The sequence below is a fragment of the Lepus europaeus genome, chromosome 11, assembly GCF_033115175.1.
Source record: "Lepus europaeus isolate LE1 chromosome 11, mLepTim1.pri, whole genome shotgun sequence".
Lineage (NCBI taxonomy): Eukaryota > Metazoa > Chordata > Mammalia > Lagomorpha > Leporidae > Lepus > Lepus europaeus.
Genome location: NC_084837.1, coordinates 65,450,319 through 65,465,641, shown reverse-complemented (window position 1 = coordinate 65,465,641; position 15,323 = coordinate 65,450,319). Strand labels below are relative to the sequence as shown.

General features: G+C 45.8%; 1 protein-coding gene and 1 pseudogene across 4 annotated transcripts in view; one reads left to right on the top strand and one right to left on the bottom strand.

Moving 5' to 3' along the window:
• TP53BP1 (tumor protein p53 binding protein 1) overlaps positions 1-15,323 on the top strand; it is a 94,725-nt gene that overhangs the window by 57,964 nt on the left and 21,438 nt on the right. For 3 of the 4 annotated variants that reach the window (XM_062205772.1, XM_062205770.1, XM_062205773.1), the window contains 3 exons: positions 2,239-2,296; positions 5,650-5,742; positions 12,058-12,541. In XM_062205772.1, coding sequence (XP_062061756.1) covers positions 2,239-2,296; positions 5,650-5,742; positions 12,058-12,541 — 635 coding nt within the window. The remainder of the gene's footprint in view (positions 1-2,238; positions 2,297-5,649; positions 5,743-12,057; positions 12,542-15,323) is intronic. The other variant, XM_062205771.1, reaches the window with a different exon arrangement.
• On the bottom strand, positions 7,132-7,559 carry LOC133769721 (ubiquitin-ribosomal protein eL40 fusion protein-like; annotated as a pseudogene).

The following is a 15,323-nucleotide window of genomic DNA, read 5'->3' as shown; positions in this document are numbered from 1 at the left end:
ACCACTAGGCCAAATCCATACCCCATCTCTTTCTTTTGGTGAGGAAACAATGACAAAGTAATTTACACTTAGCTTGAACTAAGGTTTCTGTTTCAGAGCCAGCGTTTTTAGCTACTGAACTTTAAACTGTCTCCTTCCTTGGTGGACTATTTAGATTCTACGGGGTCATGAAATTGTAGACACATTTAAGGATAGTTAAGAATTATTTTCTGGCATTGTGATGTAGCAGGTTAAGCCTCTCCTCCTGTGATGCCAACATTCCATATGAATGCCAGTTTGTAACCCTCCTGCTCCCAGCTGCTTCACCTCCAATGCAGCTCCCTGCTAATGTGCCTGGGAAAGCAGCAGAAACGGTCCAAGTGCTTGGGCTCCTGCATGCACAAGGGAGACCTAAAAGAAGTTCCTGGCTTCTGCCTGGTCCAGCTCCAGCCATCGTGGCCATCTGGGGAGCGAACCAGCTGATGGAAGATCACTCTCTCTCTCTCTCTGTAACTCTTTCAAATAAATAAAAAATCTTAAATTATTTTTTCTAGGGCTGGAATAAATTGCTAATGAAAAATTTTAATCTCTTGATAATAGTGACGTGAGAATATGGTACTCTTTTCAGTATTACTCTTAATTCTTTGTTGCAGATTCTTTTTTGAAAATTTGTACTTTTCAAACATCTGTTCTGAAGCACTTTGTTAAGAAGTTGTGCGTCAACCTAAAATATTTTATTACATATTTTAGTAGGAGTTTTCTTTTCTTTTCTTTTTTGACAGGCAGAGTGGACAGTGAGAGAGAGACAGAGAGAAAGGTCTTCCTTTTTGCCGTTGGTTCACCCTCCAATGGCCACTGCAGCTGGCACACCGCGCTGATCCGAGGCCAGGAGCCAGGTGCTTCTCCTGGTCTCCCATGCGGTGCAGAGCCCAAGGACTGGGGCCATCCTCCACTGCCTTCCCGGGCCATAGCAGAGAGCTGGCCTGAAAGAGGGGCAACCGGGATAGAATCCGGCGTCCCGACCGGGACTAGAACCCGGTGTGCCGGCGCCACAAGGTGGAGGATTAGCCTGTTGAGCTGTGGTGCCGGCCAGGAGTTTTAATTTTTAATTGGCTTTTAAAATTTTTATGATGTTAGATTTTGAAATATAAAAATTTTATTTTGGGCCGGCGCCGTGGCTCAACAGGCTAATCCTCCGCCTTGCGGTGCCGGCACACCGGGTTCTAGTCCCGGTCGGGGCACCGATCCTGTCCCGGTTGCCCCTCTTCCAGGCCAGCTCTCTGCTGTGGCCAGGGAGTGCAGTGGAGGATGGCCCAAGTGTTTGGGCTCTGCACCCCATGGGAGACCAGGAGAAGCACCTGGCTCCTGCCATCGGAACAGCGCGGTGCGCCGGCCGCAGCGCGCTACCGCGGCGGCCATTAGAGGGTGAACCAACGGCAAAGGAAGACCTTTCTCTCTGTCTCTCTCTCTCTCTCACTGTCCACTCTACCTGTCAAAAAAAAAAAAAAAAATCTTTAAAAAAAAATTTTATTTTGTATTTATTTCGTATATTTTTTGCTTCTTGTACAAGAAGAGTTGAATTGTGACTCAGTAGAAATTTTTCATTTTAAAGTGTGCTGCTCAGTAAACTCATAATGTTTTTCATTCATATTCTTTAAGAATTTTGAAAGATGCTGGCTGGCGCTGTGGCTCAACAGGCTAATCCTCCACCTTGTGGCACCGGCACACCGCGTTCTAGTCCCGGTTGGGGTGCTGGATTCTGTCCCGGTTGCCCCTCTTCCAGGCCAGCTCTTTGCTATGCCCCAGGAGTGCAGTGGAGGATGGCCCAAGTGCTTGGGCCCTGCACCCGCATGGGAGACCAGGAGAAGCACCTGGCTCCTGGCTTCGGATCAGCGTGATGTGCCAGCTGCAGTGCGCTGGCCGCGGCGGCCATTGGAGGGTGAACCAACGGCAAAAAGGAAGACCTTTCTCCCTGCTTTCTCCCTATCTCTCTCTCTCTCTCTCTCTCTCTCACTATCCACTCTGCCTGTCAAAAAAAAAAAAAAAAAAAAAAGAATTTTGAAAGATGGTTGGTAGAAGTGAGAGAAACTTGGGCCATTAAATTACAAGAAATCTTACGTTCACCTATTGATCTTACTTTTTTTTTTCTTTTTGTTATTTGTTGTAAAAAATAATAGAGCAGGATAGTGGTTTTTAGATGTGGTGCTAACTGAACTCTGTTTCTCTTTCCTTTCTATTCTTGCTTTTGTTTTTATTCAGAGCCTGCAACTAGTGAAAGAAAAAATGGATCTACTGCTGTTGCTGAAACTGTTGCCAGGTAACCGGAGCAGTTGCTGTTTAGAGGAATTTAATATAAAGCTACTGGTAGTGGAGGGGAAGGTTATTTATCAACAAATGAAAAAACTTGAAACTCCAGCATAAAGGATTTAGTTTTGTGTTGAATTCATCATAGGCTTTCTTATTAATGCTTCTAAGTCCACTGAGGCTTTTGTTATACTTAGAACTAAGACATTAAGAGATCTTTCCTCTTGTTCATCTGAGAGTGCTTTTTTCCCCCCCTCTTTTTCTTTTGCAAGACTGAGATTGTTGTTGTGCTTGGTGGGGTAATAAAGGATTTACAAGAGAGTGCTATAGCTGCTGTTCTTTGGAGGGCCTAGGCAGCACAGACTCAAGCCATTTATCCTCTGCCTGCCAGATAAACTGTTATGTTGAGCCACTATTTCTGCTTTGTCATGAATGCCATAATGCTTTCGGGAAGAGTATAGCCTCATCCTGAGAGGTTTTGGTGGTGCAGCTTTGCCATCTGGTGGCTGTTAGGGAATTGTTTCATTTGCTTTTGGCATGAGAATCCAATATGAAAACACTATCAACACTGAAATACAGGCAAGGATTCTTGAATCAGAGGCTCGTAAGTAAGCAGGTACATGAATAAGTATAGAAGGCGCAGTTGCAAGACTGCTGGAGTGTTGAGGAGGACAGCCAGCTTACTGTGTGCCCCATTTGAAGGGTGTGCTCCTGGGCTGGCGCCGTGGCTCATCGGGTTAATCCTCCGCCTGCAGTGCTGGCATCCCTTATAGGTGCCGGGTTCTAGTCCCGGCTGCTCTTCTTCCAGACCAGCTCTCTGCTGTGGCACGGGAGGGCAGTGGAGGATGGCCTAGGTGCTTGGGCTCCTGCACCCGCGTGGGAGACCAGGAGGAAGCACCTGGCTCCTGGCTTTGGATCGGCGCAGCATGCCGGCTGTGGCGGCCATTTGGGGGCTGACCCAATGGAAGGAAGACCTTTCTCTCTGTCTCTCTCTCTCACTGTCTGTAACTCTACCTGTCAAAAAGAGAAAAAAAAAAAAATATGAAGGGTGTGCTCCTGTGCAGCTCCAGCCAGTGGTTATCTTTCGAGAATGCAGACATAGGTTGCTATATCTTTACATTTTTAAAGAGAAATTTAGATTTTTTAAAGAAAATTTTAAATAAAACTTGATGGGCTAACTGTGATGCCGACTTACAGATTTCTGAGCCCCCTCAGAACCCTTTGAGCTATTCTTAGCTATGTTTTAGTTTAATTGGTCTCATTTGCACATTTAAACTGGAAGAGAAGTACTCAAGGGTCCTTAACTCAGTGGAAGACACTTTAAGGATCTTGCAGTCTCACAAGTTGAAAAGAGTAGAGTTTGTGTCTGAACTCTCTGACTTCAACAAAATTGTCTGGCAGGCACAGCTTGTTGTGAGTCTGTCCCAGGCACATTAAGAGAGTACAGCATGTGGTGCTAAAGCTTCTTCAGGCCATAGGGGTGACTGTAGGAGGAAAAAGTAAGTGAAAACTTGAAGAGACCGTGGGGACGATGGATCACGGGGTAACAGGATGTTCATTGGCAGTGTTGTGAAGAAGACTTTGTATATGGGAATCTAGATTTAAATGTTTTGACGATTCATTTTACTATTGGGTCCACCATAGGAAATCACTGACAGTGCATTTTGCTGAGGCTTTTAAGTATTGTCTGAACTCTGTTTAGATTAATTGCAGTTGCCTTATTTCTCAGTTAATTTATGGAAAGTTTGAAGTACAGAGTACCTCCATGTTTCAAAAATGACCAACTCATGGCCAGTCTTCATTCATTTATAAATACTCCAGCACTCCCCTCCCTATGGTATTATTTTAAAGATAGTTCCAGCATTATATCATTTTATCTGTAAATACTTAAATGCTATCTCTAAAATAAGAATTTTTTTAAAGATTTATTTATTTATTTGAAAGTGTTACACAGAGAGAGGAGAGGCAGAGAGAGAGAGAGAGAGAGAGAGAGAGGGAGAGGGGTCTTCCATCTGCTGGTTCACTCCCCAGTTGGCTGCAACGGCTGGAGATGGGCCAATTCAAAGCCAGGAGCCAGGAGCTTCCTTTGGGACTCCCACGTGGGTACAGGAGCCCAAGGACTTGGCCATCTTCTGCTGCCTTCCCAGGCCACAGCAGAAAGCTGGATCGGAAGTAGAGCAGCCAGGATATGAACCGGCACCCATATGGGATGCTGGCACCGCAGGCAGCGGCTTTATCCGCTACGCCATAGCACTGGACCCAAGGATTTTTTTTTTTTCTTTTTTTTTTTTTTAAGATTGATTTGTTTATTTGAAAGCCAGCATTAGAGAGAAGGAGGGGAGAAGTAGAGTGAGAGCGCGTGCATCCATCTGCTGGTTTACTACCTAAATGGCTGCAATGTTCAGCATGGGATCAGGCAGAAGCTAGGACTGGTGCTTATATGGGATGCCAGTGTCATGGGTGGTGGCTTAGCCACACAACAGCGGCCCCAAGGATTCTTATTTTAAATTTAACCACCTTACTGTTAACATATTTTTAAGAAATTGACATTTCTTCTTGTTATCAAATATTCAGTGTTCAGATTTCTGCGACTACATCAAGACCTAAATAAGGCTCATATATTGTGTTGGACTGATATGTCTCTTAATGTCTCCTAAGTCTTTTAAAATCTATAAAGTCTGGCCGGCGCCGTGGCTCAACAGGCTAATCCTCCGCCTTGCGGCGCCGGCACACCGGGTTCTAGTCCCGGTCGGGGCACCGATCCTGTCCCGGTTGCCCCTCTTCCAGGCCAGCTCTCTGCTGTGGCTAGGGAGTGCAGTGGAGGATGGCCCAAGTCCTTGGGTCCTGCACCCCATGGGAGACCAGGAGAAGCACCTGGCTCCTGCCATCGGAACAGCGCGGTGCGCCGGCCGCAGCGCGCTACCGCGGCAGCCATTGGAGGGTGAACCAACGGCAAAAGGAAGACCTTTCTCTCTGTCTCTCTCTCACTGTCCACTCTGCCTGTCAAAAAAAAAAAAAAAAAAAAAAAAAATCTATAAAGTCCCCCATCCTTCCTTTCTTCCCCCTTGCAAATTATCCCTGGAAAGAACTCTATTATTGTCCTGTAGTTTTCTATATTCTGGATTTTGCTGCTTTCATCGTTGGAATTTAATATAGTCCTCTGTCCATCTTCTGTTTTCTGTGAATCTTCCTTGAAAATTTTTTATTGTGCTAATATGAAAAAATAGGAATATTCAGTGTTTTGGTGTGATGACTTGGAATTTTGTATGCAGAGCATTTTACTTCCTTGCTGCCTAGAAAGATAATCTGTAGAGGTGCTTCTCTTTGAAAACTAACATGGCACAATCCTTTCATTTATTATCTTAGTCCCCAGAAGACCATGACTGTGTTTAGCTGCATCTGTGAAGCCCGGCAAGAGGATGAGGTGCGAAGTGAAGATCCCCCTTCTGCACCCACCCAGTAAGCATGGTTTTAAGTTATTTATTTATTTATTTGAAAGGCAGAGCTAAAGAGAGGGAGTGTGACAGAGAGAGAGAGAGAGAGATCTTCCATCCGCTGGTTCACTATCCAAATGGCCGTATTTGCCAGGGATAGGCCAGGCCCAATCCAGGAGCCAGGCATTTCGTCCAGATCTCTCACGTGGATGCAGGGGCCCATCATCTGCTGTATTACCGGGCACATTAGCAGGGAGCTTTATTGAGGTGGAGCATGCAGGACTTGAACTGGCACCCATATGGGATACTGGCATTGTAGGTTGTCGCTTAATCTGCTGCACCACAACGCTGGCCCTGAGCCTGGTTTTTGTAACCTCTTTTGGGGTACATTAATTTATGAATTTTTTTTTTCCAGAATCTAATATGTATTGCTATTACTTTGTGAGCTTGAGCTTAATTTTTAATTTGAGGGACATGTTCTGGAAGGATTCATAATTGAAATATCATGACACATGTTATTAAATATTTGGGATCTTGTGAGGTTGCTTCCTGGTTCAGAAACAGCTGTCCTTATGAGGTGGATGAAGTGAGGGAGCTCTCTGAGGTCTGTTTTGTAAGGGCAGAGCCCTTGTCTCCAAAGTCCCCTCGTCCTAATGCCATCGTTGGAGGCTATGATTCAGGTTAGGGATTTTGGGTGGGCACACTTTGAGACTGCAGCATGAGTTGACATGTATAAGCTTGTTTAATACTGGGAAACAATGGTGATTGATTTTGAATTGATCTGGCTTGTGACTCACTTTCATTGTTGCTTGGCTGTTGATATGTTCGATATCTTAAAGATTCAGGCATGAATTTTCAGTTCATATAGAAAGTGATTTGAATCTTTTTGATTGCTTTTCTCCAGCAGTTTCTGTTGATTGAACATCTGCTATGCTCAGTATTTTATGTGTGTGCTCACTTAGACATCTCATAGGAGGTAGGTGCTGCTCATGGGTCTCCTGGTGCTCCTGTCCTTAGCTCTTCCCTGGACCATGACCACATATTTTCAATTCAGTTAGGGTTCCTGAGATGACACCAGCTGCAGCAGTCAAATATTTACTAAGTTTCTCTTAGTTAGAACTCTATTTCACATTCCTCTTTGATCTCTTGTTCTGATAGGCTGAACTAAACAATACAGAAACCTCAGAACCTTCCCCTTTTCTCTTTCAGCAGAGCAGGCCCTAAAGAGCTCTTCATGCTTTGTTTACTTTGTCTATCTAGGCAAGGTCAGCTCTTCCCAAGTAGGAGATGACCCCTGCTTTCTCCTGCCATTTTTTTTTCTTATTAAAAGTCTCTGTAACAAGCTGCTTTTTTTTATGCTCCAATCAACGAAGGGGAAGCTTTATTGAGGCTGTGGGGGCCGCCAGGTGGGGCCTTATTTGACCTTCTTGGGGCGCAGGTTGTTGGTGTGGCCGGACTTCTTGCGGCAGCTCACGGTGCGGGGGTGCAGGCGCGTGTAGCACTTCCGGCAGATCATCTTGTTGCAGTTGTACTTCTGCACCAGCTGGCGGAGGGAGGGCTCTGATGCCGCCTCACAGGCGGAGCACCAGGTGCATGGTGGACTCTTTCTGGATGTTGTAGTCCAACAGTGTGGCTGTCCTCCAGCTGTTTGCCCGCAAAAATTGGACGCTGCTGGTCAGGCGGGATGCCTGCCTTGTCTTGGATTTTGGCTTTGACATTCTCAATGGTGTCACTGGGCTCGACCTCAAGGGTGATGGTCTTCACAGAGATCTGCATCGTGGCGTCGTTGAAGAGAAAGAGGGTGGCGGACCCCCAGGCTGCTTTGAAGGCAGCATATCCCATTCAGTCCTTTCAGGGACCTATGAGTCAGATGTTGTTACCTGGTCCCAGTGAGCTACATCTAATCTTTCATTTCCTGTTTGTTTTGCTAAATGCTCACTCTGCCTTTTTTTTTTTTTTTTTTGTAAGATTTATTTGTTTATTTGAAAAGCAGAGTTACACAGAGTGAGGTGGAGAGAGAGAGAAAGAGAACTTCTATCTGCTGGCCCACTTCCCAAATGGCCGCAGTGGCTGGAGCCTGACTGGTCTGAAGCCAGGAGCCAGGAGCCTCCTCCAGGCCTCTCACATGGGTGCAGGGGCCCAAGCATCTGTGCCATTCTCCACAGCCTTCTCAGGTGTACCAGCAGGGAGCTGGATGGGAAGCAGAGCAGCTGGAACTTGAACCAGTGCCCATATGGGACGCTGGTGCTGCAGGTGGCAGCTTTACCTGCTATGCCACACTGCCAGCACCTCCACCAGATTCCTTGTTTTTAAAAAAGGATTTATTTATTTATTTGAAAGTTGAAGTTAGAGGAGAAACAGAAATCTTGGATCCACTGGTTCACTCCTCCTCAGATGGCCACAATAGCTGGTTCTGGGCTAGGCTGTAGCCAGGAATCTGGAGCTTTTTCCTTGTTTCCTATGCGGATGCAGGGGCCCATACACTTGTCCCATCTTCTGCTGTTTTCCCAGGTGCATTAGCAGGGAGCTAGATCAGAAGTAGAGAAGCTGGGACTCGAACTGGCGCCCAGCACTTCAGACAGTAGCTTAACATGCTTCCTATGCGGATGCAGGGGCCCATACACTTGTCCCATCTTCTGCTGTTTTCCCAGGTGCATTAGCAGGGAGCTAGATCAGAAGTGGAGAAGCTGGGACTCGAACTGGTGCCAGCACTTCAGACAGTAGCTTAACATGCTGCACCACAGTGCCAGCCCCTCCACCATATTATTTTTTTTTTTAAAGATTTATTTATTTATTTGAAAGAGAGAAGAGGCGGGGCTGGGGGGAGGTCTTCCATCCGCTGGTTTACTCCCCAATTGGCCGCAACGGCCAGAGCTGGGCCAATTCAAAGCCAGGAGCCAAGAGCTTCTCCTGGGTCTCCCACGCGAGTGCAGGGGCCCAAGGACTTGGGCCATCTTCTACTGCTTTCCCAGGCCAAAGCAGAGAGCTGGATCAGAAGTGGAGCAGCTGGGACACCCATATGGGATGCTGGCACTTCAGGCCAGGGCATTAACCCGCTGCGCCACAGCGCCGGTGACGCTACCATATTCTTAAAGCAACCTGAGTCATCTTTATAGGCCCATAATGCCCTTGGTTTTGTCTTCTTGGTATGTTTAAGTTTATGCCTGTAAAATGTGATACCCAAAACCAAAATGGAAATTCATAAGTGGTCTTAGTATTTAAAATTTTTAAATTTTTTTAAAATTTTCATTTTATTTGAAAGATGGAGACAGAGACATCTTCCAACTGCTAGTGTACTCCTCAGAATGCCCACAACAGCTGAGGCTGGGCCAGGCTGAAAGGAGTCCAGAACTCGATCCAGGTTTCCCACATGAGTGGCAGGATCCAAGTGCTTGCGCCATTACCTGCTGTCTTCCAGGATTTGCATTATCGAGAAGCTAGAATCAGTGATGCTGGGACTTTAACCCAGGCACTCTGATACTATCTTAACTGCTTTGTAAAGTTCCTGCCTTCCTTTTATCTTTATTCTGGCTCTCTGTAGCTATAGTGTAGCCCTAAAATGCATTGGATTGTTTTTACTTTATCTATGAGTAGATTTTTACAGTTTATTGTTCCAGAGAACAAAGCACATATATTAAACACCTATTTTATTAAATCCTGTGTTAATAGGGGTGTGTGTGTGTGTGTGTGTGTGTTTGACAGGCAGAGTGGACAGTGAGAGAGACAGAAAGGTCTTCCTTTTCTGTTGGTTCACCCCACAATGCCCCTGTGGCCGGCACACCGCGGTGATCTGAAGCTGGGAGCCAGGTGCTTCTCCTGGTCTCCCATGCAGGTGCAGGGCCCAAGCGCTTGGGCCATCCTCCATTGCACTCCTGGGCCACAGCAGAGAGCTGGCCTGGAAGAGGGGCAACCGGGACAGAATCCGGCGCCCCGACTGGGACTAGAATCCGGTGTGTCGGCGCCGCAGGCGGAGAATTAGCCTGTTGAGCCGTGGTGCCGGCCAATAACTGTGTGTGTTTGAAAAGATTTATTTACTTATTTAAATGGAAGAGTGATAGAGGGAGGGAGAGGCAGAGAGATGAGAAATCTTCTATCTGCTGGTTCACTTCCCAAGTGACATCAATAGTCAAGGTTGGGCCATGCCAAAACCTAGAACTCTATTTGGGTCTCCCATCTGGGTGGCAGGGATCCAAGTACTGAAAGCATCATCCACTATATTCCCAGCTACATTAGCAGGAATGCTGGGCCAGAGGTCAGGGCGCCAGGACTCAAATAGCATGGGATTCAGGTTTTCCCAGCGGTGGCTTACCCCACTTTGTACCACTATGCCTATACCTGGTGTTTTTGTTTGTTTGTTTGTTTGTTTGTTTTTTTAAGATTTGTTTATTTGGAAAGCAAAGTTGCAGAGAGGCAGAAGCAGGAAGAGAGAGAGTGGGGGAGAAGGAGAGAGAGAGAGAGAGAGATCTCCTCCACCTACTGGTTCACTCTCCAAATGGCCACAACAGCTGGAGCTGGGCTGACCTAAAGCCAGGAGCTACCTCTAGGTCCCCCATGTGGGTGCAAGGGCCCAAGGACCTGGGCCATCTTCTACTGGTTTCCCAGGTACAGTAGCAGGAAGCTAGATCAGAAGTGGAGCTGCCCACATACAGTGCCCATATGGGATGCTGACACTGTAGGCAGCAGCCTCACCATTACGCCACAGCACTGGCCCTTGTATTTGAACTATAAAGATGAAGAAGGCAAGTTTCTGTGTAACCCTGCTGGTTGAAATTAATCTGGACCTTATTATTCTAGAAAATTATGAAGGATATTGACCTCAGAAACTGTGGTAGCTGGCTTATAGGAGACATTGAATAAATGTTTATGGAATAAATAAGCAAATGACTAATACCCAAATAGGAAGGCTAGTGAAAAGAAATGGGTTCTGTATCATGAACTGTCTTTGAAAAATCAGGTTGTTCTGAAATGGTTAGATGTAAATATACCAGTATAGCTGACAAAACCAGAATCCTGTCTGCAGTTTTATCTTTCACAGATTGGATTTCTTCTGAAAGTATAGACTCGGGCGAGGACAAATAGTATGTAGAATGAATGAAAGGACTCAGTTAAGGAATGTTGGAACCATTCATAAAGCCAAATGAGACTTCTTCTTGACCTAATTGATTCCTTTCAAAAGCTGCCTTTTGTTGTCTATGACTTTAATAATGACTTTACAGCTTCTTGTTTACTTCATTTTCTTGTGTCAGATTTCAGAGCTCATAGCCAGTGATGGGAAAAATATTATAACTCTCTAAAGATTTATTTATTTATTTGAAAGGCAGAGTTACAGAGAGAGAGAAAGAGAGAGCTTCCATCTGCTGGTTCAACTCCCCAAATAGCTGCAACAGCCTGGGCTGGGCCAGGCCGAAGCTAAGAACCAGGAGCTTCTTCTGGGTCTCCCATGTGGTTGCAGGGGTCCAAGGAGTTGGGCCATCTTCTGCTGCTTTCCCAGGTGCATTAGGGAGGTGGATCAGAAGTGGAGCAGCCTGGACTCCACACATAGTATTTCTGGTTACTTGACAAGGTGTCTCCTCTCTTTCAGTAATAATCTATTACAACAGACAAGTTAAAGAAAAGAGGTTTATTTTGGCTCCTGGTGTGTCCCAGAGTTGACAGGCTGCATGTAGTGATGAGCTTCATGCTGGCAAAGTCCCCAGGCAGTACAGGGCATAAATGCCGTGAGAGAAAGCACATGTGTTAGTTTTGGTCTCTTATTTTATGATTATGATTATTATTTTTTTTGACAGCCAGAGTTAGATAGAGAGAAAGAGACAGGGAGAAAGGTCTTCCTTTTCCGTTGGTTCACCCCCAAAGGGCCACCACAGCTGGCGCGCTGCAGCCGGCGCACTTCGCCGATCTGAATGAATCCAGGAGCCAGGTGCTTCCTCCTGTCTCCCACGTGGGTGCAGGGCCCAAGCACTTGGACCATCCTCCACTGCCCTCCCAGGCCACAGCAGAGAGCTGGACTGGAAGAGGAGCAACCAGGACAGAATCCAGCACCCCAACTGGGACTAGAACCTGGGGTGCCGGCGCCGCAGGTGGAGGATTAGCCAAGTGAGCCGTGGCACCGGCCAGTTTTGGTCTCTTATAAAGCTACCAGGATTCAGTCATTGGTGCCCCAGCCTGATGACCTTATTTAATCTTAATTACCTCCCAAAGCCCAATCTCTAAATACCATAGTTGGTATAGTTTTCAACTTCTAATACATCACAGTGGGCAGTAGATTTTTAACATGAATTTTGGAAGGAACAAACTACATTAAAAACATAGCACATGTTTTCTCTATATGCTTCATTTTCAGAGGGAACTTGCTCCATTTTCCAAGTACTCAAGCAGAAGAGGAGAAGGAAAAATTGGAAGATGACCAAAGGATCAGGCAGAGTGAACAGTCTGTGAAGCCCATCAGTCCTGACAGGGACCCTGCTTCTCCCCTGTCCCAGCAGGTGGCCACACAGAGGCCATCTAGTCCTCAAGGAGAAGCAATGGAGACAGATGTGCTAGAAGGCCAGAGAGGAAGACAGAACACCGATCGGGAAAAGCCTAGTAAGACCTTGGTTGAAAGGCCCACCCAGAATAACATAGGAATCCAGACCATGGAGCGTTCCCTGTGGGTCCCAGAAACTGTTTCAGCAGGAACCCAGACTGTAAAGAATGTGTGTGAGCAGGGGACCAGTACAGTGGACCACAACTCTGAAAAACAAGATGCCATGGTTCAGACCGAGAAGGGCAGTGGTGAGAAATCTGGCAGTGCTCCTGGGGATGACACGGAGTCGCTCCACAGCCAGGTGAGAGAACATACGCATGCTTCAGACATTCTGCTTCTGACTTTCTGTATATTTACAGAATCACAATTGTAGCACTTCCAATTTAATCAAACTCTTAACAGTTTTGTATGGAACAGTGGCTAAAAGACAAAAGCAGTTTATCTGGGATAGAGATAAGGTAGTGGAAATTATGATTAGCCAGTGAATGGTTTTAGGGAACATGCGATAGTGGTAGAGTTTGTGAGGTAGGTCTTACTGGAAAGGAGAGTTTGGCATACAGTTTGGGTCCTAGAATATTCTTCTATAATTCAGTCTTTTGCTTCTGTCACCACTTTTCATCCTCCTTTCTGACCATCACTGCTAATAACTTTTCCCCTAAGTGGTTCATAATAATCTTATTCTATGGTTTCCAGGACCTCAAAGCATAGAAAATAAAAGAGTAAGGAAAAGCATAGAGGATTATATATTACAGTATTGGAACTGAAAGAATAATAATGGAGTTATAGATGGGGGAAAGTCCCTAGGTGACTGGGAAATGCAGAAAAGAGATGAGAGAATTCCATGAAAAGAATTGGTGCTGATGAAAGTGAGGCTGGGGGAAGAACAGATTCCTGGGAATAGAGTAGGGAAGTATGATAGACATGTATGTATTAACAAATAAGTGAAAGTTCAGGATTTCATCAGGTGGCAGTGGGATCCGAGTCAGGATCATTTCTGAAGTCATTAATAGTGATAAAACTGCCTTTTCAGTTGCTCTGGTAGATCATCTTCTTTTGGGATCTGCCTAGGAATTCTCTACTAGAGAATGACTCTCATTCCAGTTGTCCAAGTTTGTTTGGTAAAAATAAAATGTAATAGTGTTGTGGCATAGTAGGTAAAGCTGCTGCCTGCAACGCTGGCATCCCAAATGGACACCAGTTTGAGTCCTTTGAGTCCCGGCTGCTCCACTTCCAGTCCAACCCCCTGGTAATGTGCCTGGGAGAGCAGTGGAGAATGGCCCAAGTGCTTGGGCCCCTATACCCATGTGGGAGATCTGGAAGAAGCTTCTGGCTCCTAGTTAGGGCATGGCCCAGCCCTGGGCCATTTTAGTAATCTGGGGAGTAAACTAACAGATTGAAGTTCTCTTTGTCTCTCTCTCTCTCCCCACTTCCCCTTCCCAATCTCTGTAACTCTGCCTTTCAAATAAGTAAAAATAAAATATAGTTCCTATATATTGAATACCTACAATATGTCAGCATTGTGAGGTTGATATTATTATTTCCATTTTATAGATTAAGAAACCAACTATGGAAAGGTTAAGTAACTTGACAAGATTTTCCCATTAGTAGGTGCAGAAGTGCAGTTTGAACTCCGTGTATCTGACTTCAGAATTGATATTCTTGGAGTGGACATTTGATGCAATGGTTAAGATACCAATTGGGATGCTGTCTTCCCATATCAAAGTGCCTTGGAGGAAGTAGGTGATGGCTCAAGTACTTAGGACCTTTCCACCTGTGTAGAAGACCTGGATTCAGTTCCAGGCTCCTGGCTTTAGCCTGGTATAGCCAGAGCCATTGTGGATATTTGAGGAGTGAACCATTGGAAGAAAGAGAACTTTCTCTCTCTCTGCCTCTGAAATAAAAATATAAAAATTTTATGGTTTTTTTTTCACTATGTGCTATTTTAATTTAATTTAATTTATAAAAACATTTACTTACTTGAAAGAAAAACAGAGGGAGAGAGAAAGATAGCTTCCTTCCACTGGTTCATTTCCCAAATAAGGCTAGGTGAGGCTGAAACCAGGAGCCTGGAACTCCATCCAGGTCTCCCATGTGGGTAGCAAGGGCCCAAGCACTTAGGCCATCTTCCACAGCTTTCCCAGGCATTAACTTGTTGCACCACAGTGCCAGCCCCTAGCACATTAGATCTTAAAAGGCCTATTTGGGGGCTGGCACTGTGGCGTAGCGGGTAAAGCCGCCGCCTGCATCGCTGGCATCCCATATGAGCGCTGGTTCGAGTCTCAGCTGCTCCACTTCCGGTCCAGCTCTCTGCTGTGGCCTGGGAAAGCAGTAGAAGATGGCCCAGGTCCTTGGGCCCCTGTACCTGCGTGGGACTTCAGATCAGCTCAGCTCTGGCCACTGCTGCTACTACCGCCCATTGATCATCACTGTCACTACTGCAGTTACTGTAATCACTCTCACCTAATTGGCAGTCTCTATTTTAGCAGATATTTCATCTCCAAAGTGGAATTTGAGGGGGGATTATTCAGGTAAGTTATTAAAACTTTTAGGTAAATTTAGGTAAATGTTACCACATTGTCAGGAAAAGTGCAGTTACCTTCATTGTGGTGGTACATATAATTCTCTTTAAACACTGAATAATAAAAGTGAAATCAGCTTACCTGGGAGGAAATTAAGGTGGAAGACAAAAGTGCGTTTCCTCCTCAGAATTGCAAAGCCAAAGGCAGGCGTGTGGCGCGGTGGTTAGGTGCCACTTGGGACACCAGCAACCCTGTGTCGGGGTGCCTGGGCTCGAGTCCTGCCTCTGCGTCCCATCCAGCGTCTTGCTAATGCATACTCTAGGAAGCAGCAGGTAATGACTCAAGTAGCTGGGTCCCTCCCACCCACGTGGGAGATGCAGATTAAATTCCTGGCTGCTGGCTTTTGCCTGGCTCAGCTCTGGCTGTTGGTGGGCATTAAGGGAGTCAACCACTGAATGGAAGATCTCTTTTACTCTTTAAAAAGAACAAGACTAAGAGAACAAAAATTTTTTAAAAAGTTTCCAAGCCTGAGGGGTGAGGGAGAGAGCAAAGATGTGGATAAAT